The sequence below is a fragment of the Etheostoma spectabile genome, chromosome 3 (genome assembly GCF_008692095.1).
Source record: "Etheostoma spectabile isolate EspeVRDwgs_2016 chromosome 3, UIUC_Espe_1.0, whole genome shotgun sequence".
NCBI lineage: Eukaryota > Metazoa > Chordata > Actinopteri > Perciformes > Percidae > Etheostoma > Etheostoma spectabile.
This window is the reverse complement of record NC_045735.1, coordinates 4,986,484-4,991,816: the sequence shown is the minus strand read 5'-3', so window position 1 is coordinate 4,991,816 and position 5,333 is coordinate 4,986,484. Positions and strand designations below refer to the sequence as shown.

Genomic DNA, 5,333 nt, shown 5'->3' with positions numbered 1-5,333 from the left:
TGTGTGTGTGTGTGTGTGTGTGTGTGTGTGTATAACAGTGTGTCATGAGCTTCCATGGCAAACATTGCTGTGGTTAAGCAAATCCTGAGCAAGACCTCATTATTTCATATTCAACACCATGAAAATTTAATGAAAAAACACAAAGATGCAAGACCCAGAGGAATAGGCAGACAGACTGATTCAGGTCCAGGGCAGAATGGTCAACAGACAGGCAGTTGTTTACTTGTTGGTTGTCAGTCAACATCTTGCCTGCTGGAGACTTTTGGCTCACTGCTCCTAAAAGCCAGTGGATGCCTTATTGGACCTTTTCAAGATGCAGTATGAGCATGGTGGACAAAACTGGGGGGCAAAATTACTATGGGAGACATCTCAACTACCCTGAGGAGCGGAATGATTTTATCAGTGTTTCATAAAGCATGGAGAGGCCATATGTACCCATTACAGACCAATGTAATGATGTTGAACTGTAACTGTTTTGGCCATTTCTTCGCTTTTTGCTCGCAGGTTTGTCTATAGAGCTCTCCCTACAGCTTCAGAATAGATATTTGGCAGCTCCTCTGTTTATTTGTGTCTGACTCCTCGCATGGTCAGTCTGCCGTTTCCTCTTTCTCTGTTCCTCCGACAATCCTTTCTGCTTCTTTTTTTGCCGGCTCAACCATGATGACAGTGTGAAAAACTCGGAAAAACTCCATCGCTACCTCGTTAGCCGGTTCCCGAATGGGCGTATGTGTGAAGCGCCGTGAAGCAATTTGTGAAATCGCGAGACCTGATATACACGATCCTTCCTAATGATGGCAAAAAGAACTACAAAAAATAAGATTGTTACAAATGTAATAACTGCACAGAGTAGCTGGATATTAACTGATGGTGAGTTTTTCTTGTGTCCATATGCTTCTCCATCTCCTGGTTTGCTCTTTATACCCAGAGTATGACTTCAATCAAACACCTCTGACAGGCAAATTCTTTCTCAGTAGAAATGTCTCTGCTAAATGTAATATGTGCAGTCACATTGTTTACCTTTTACAGTTTTCTCGGCAGGGCTCTCAGACCTGGGTTGTAAAGCAGAGAGGAGACCAGGCTGCTTTAGACATTCAGCTGTGCGGATGCCTCATTTCAAACCACTGAATGGACTTGTTGAGCACACTAAAAGGGGTCTTTGTTAAGCAGCCGGACAACAAACAGTAAGCCTTGTTAATCCTGCTTTGTTTTCATGATTCCCAACCACCACTATTCTTGTTGAATAGACAATAACAAACTGTCGACGAGTTGATTTACATGTGATACTGTATATGCTCCATCCTTAGAAGGAATGATGTCTATTTTCATAACTAAAATTTTCAGATTTTGCTCACTGTGATCTCAATTTCATATCAGATCCAGAGCTGCCAGGCACAGCTCGGTCTGATCACACCTTCCTTCTCTGTCCATCACACTGTCAGACCTGAATCTGGGAGTGAGCAGAGAGATTTTTAATTCTAAGTCTTCCTCCAAAGGAGAGAAATTACAGTGAAATGCTTGTTTTTTTGGCAGAAGATGGCAATATTTATTCTTGGGAGGAACGTTTCAGAGTTCTTCTGCGTATAGTATTTCACTGCTGATATTAAAAATCCAAGAATAATTTGCATTTAAATAGGTAAGTTAACTAATAAGTAATTTCTCCGTTCCTGTTTTTGCATCTTTATCTTTGTTTTTACATAAACAGATATGAGTCTAACATATCGAATATATAAGTCATGCTGTCTGTACCATCTAGATTAACTCAAATGTAATATAACATACTGAATAAGGTTCCAATGTCGGCCTGATGGAGATGCTATTAGGCCAAAAATAAGGTGGTCTGTCTCACAGAGAAAAACCCAAACACATTCAAATTCAAATTTCTCCTCATATTATGTTTAAAAGAAATATACAAATGGATTGTCCTTTGTTTGTGTGTGTGTGTGTGTGTGTGTGTGTGTGTGTGTGTGTGTGTGTGTGTGTGTGTGGTGTTGTGTGTGTGTGGTCGATAATGACATTAATACAATGACTGAATAGTTAAAAACTGACAAACAATGAGACATCTTTTTTTATTCAATGCATTCTTCTTTCTTGTCCAAACATAGAGACTACTTTCTCCACAATGCTTCTAACGCCGACAGCTCAGCTGGAGATTTGGGGGAGTTATGCTCGTAGCAACTAATGTAGCCTCGAGCTGCTAGCTTCAAGCAGAGATGAGGAGTGGGCTACAGAGGTCTGGTAAACTCACTTGTTTTGAACAACACACCACCAGTGTTTGTTTTCTTTCATTTAAAAACTTCAGCTTCGAGCGACGCTGACTAATGGGATATCACTTTTGATTGCAAGGGGCCACACAACTGTCACAGACAACTGAATGAGCTGTCAATGGAGGATGTCTGTAAAATGTTTTTCATTCTTTTTTTGGGCTCCGGATGAGTCTGACGTAATTAGCATGGCAATGTGGTGTGTGTGTGTGTGTGTGTGTGTTGTGTGTGTGTGTGTGTGTGTGTGTGTGTGTGTGTGTGTGTGTGTGTGTGTGTGTGTGGTTGTGGAGGACATTAATAGCGTGTGTTCCATGCAAAAAGATATTTCAATCTCATCTGTTGCCCTGCGACTGATCACTCTGACTGGAGTTGATGACAGCCTCATGTGCCAACTGCAGCCCTGTGTTGATTAAATATCATCCACCAGTCCAGAATTACTAAAGATAATTACAATTATTCATATACATTTTCATCTCCAGCTATTGTTAAATTCCATCATAGGTGAGACCCTGCTTTAACTGGGAAGGCAATGACGCACACCCAAACACACCCAAACACACTCAGCAGGGATCCAATCTTTTTGGCCCATATTGAATTGTTATCCCCCCCCCCCCCCCCCCCCCCCCCCCCCCACACTGCACACACACACACACATACACACTCCCCCCACACAAGCATTCGTCTGCAAACTGTTTTGTAGAGGAGCTGACACCTGGTGTTCATGCTAACAGCTGAGAAAGAGATATTTCCTGCTGATCCTCCATTTACACAGCAGTGGGAATCCTCTCTCCAAATGTGTGCTGCTACAATGTCACTTTTCTACCGTCCGTTCCCACCGGGATGCATCACACAGCAATCAGGTTTACAGCGTAGGCAGGTCAAGGGAATAGAAGTCGTCTTTTCAACCCTTTATAGTACTACTTAATATGGGGATTAGGTATGCAAAGTGTGCTTTTATAGTAACTATTTACATTGTTGTTACTGATATAGTAAATGTATTCACAGGAGCTTTTTTCGTTTAACACCCTATAAAAATGTATTGTTAAGTCAAACTTGATGGCCAAGTTTAAATGTGTAAAATGTATGAACTTAAATTTTAATTATCCCCACATACAGTATCAGACAAAAAAAATGGCTTAACTTAACTTAAACAGGCTTAAACAATTATTTTCCCATTATGCAGTAGTACTCCCAACACCTGTAAGCACAATAATGTGAAAATGTGGTGGATTTACCCTTTACTTGATTTCCCTAAAGGTAACAACAAATCATTTCCTAAGGAGGCAGGTGCTTTTAATTATACTGCTTTATTGCGACAGCAAGTTGAACGCTGTGTTTCACACACACATTTATACTGAGAACAGCTTTCAATAGTCTGAAGAGAATTCTTCCCTGGCTGGACTTTACAGAGCTGGAGAATCATGTTGATTAGTTTATAGATGCTTTTCATAACTGATGTGCATGTTGTGTAATACTGCTGTATATTAAATCCATCCAAATCATCCATTTGATTTGGCTGCATACCTTTTAATGTGATGTTTCTACATAATGAAGGTGTAAAGAAGAAGACAGGAGTAAAAGCTAAGTACATGCAAAGTGAAAAATTACAGCCACAGCTCACATACAGACAAAACCTCAAATGCAGACTCATCGAGTAACTTATACTATGGGATTGGTACTGAAAGTCAGACTGAAACCCAAACAACATACTGTAAAGATTAAAAAATGATAAAATAGAGTATGCATAAAGATGAGGACTATTTGACAGTTAGAGGGAAACAAAAAGGCAAAGGGAGGCACTGATGGTGACACAGAAGGAACTGATTGCATCTCCAACTGTGTCAATGAGACGCTGAGAAAATTAAAGACGGAGACATCAGTGGATTTTTTCCATGGCACCCAAAGGGGCAGCAGATGATAACACATTGGTGACTCACCGAGATGTTAACAAAAACAGAATAGACGAAAGTGCCATAGCCACACACCATGGGTGTAATATTACCGCAGAAGTGTTTGAGGCAGAGTCCTGTTCATTCCTATAAGAGTGACAGTGGCGCATGAAGCCGTTATAGAGCCAAAACCTTGTATGAAAATACCAGGTTGATCGGCACTGTGCGGCCCATTAGGCACACTACAGCCTTCTATTGGTCAAGACGGCTACTTCCACTTAAGTGCTCTGCAAACTTGAATGTGGATTAAATTATTTGAAATATTTGAAAATGTTATCGAACCAAACAGATCAAATTCTGATAGTGAAACTAGTACATTCGCAAGGGGGGTGTAACAAAAGTATTTTTGGGAGTTGGAAGGGAGTTGCAATTCCAGCCACGCACACAGGCACGCACGAACGCACACACGCACACACACACACACACGCACGCACACACACACATTGCCAAACTCACCAGGACTGAGGTTTCCTCTTTAGCAGGCCCTGTCTCCTCCACTGTGAGTGGGGGCTGAGATGGTAGGTCAGCTGACGACAAACCTTCTCCATCGCCCCCAGAGAGTCGCCCTCCTATTGGACACAGAGATAGAGACCCACAAACCACCAGCTCCATTTTTATTTTTGTTTGGTTTGTTTGTAGCATAAATCTAAAAACCAATGTCAAATAACACCCCAATCTCAAATGTAGCTGATAAATAATGGACCTGTAATATCGTGATAGATTGTCTAAGATAAATTTTGCATCAGTCATTCCTAATTCAGATATTTTCTGGTAAAAGTAAGACATTGTGGAAATGAGCAACAAGTAAGCCATACTTAATAAATAAGTGGTATGTATTTTGTATATGTAACATGTGGTTTTGACATTGTCAGTCAAAGATTTGACAGTAAACTGAGTTTGAGGGTAGGGGAGGGGAAATGTCACGTCTGACACGACATCATGACAGAACACGACAGAGCAGTGAAGTGTTACAGCAGCAACAGACAGGAGAAAGACACAAAGATATCATTAAAGGATTTGAGGATCACTGGAGCAAAGAATTAGCAAACACACCTTCTGTTAACGTAATGTTTTGACAGGAAAAACACACACACACACACACACACACACACACATACATACA

General features: G+C 40.9%; 1 protein-coding gene across 1 annotated transcript in view; it reads right to left on the bottom strand.

The window, feature by feature from the left end:
* lrrc75a (leucine rich repeat containing 75A) overlaps positions 1-5,333 on the bottom strand; it is a 38,816-nt gene that overhangs the window by 13,138 nt on the left and 20,345 nt on the right. Inside the window, exon 3 of the mRNA XM_032507025.1 lies at positions 4,667-4,779. Within this exon, the coding sequence (XP_032362916.1) occupies positions 4,667-4,779 (113 nt within the window). The remainder of the gene's footprint in view (positions 1-4,666; positions 4,780-5,333) is intronic.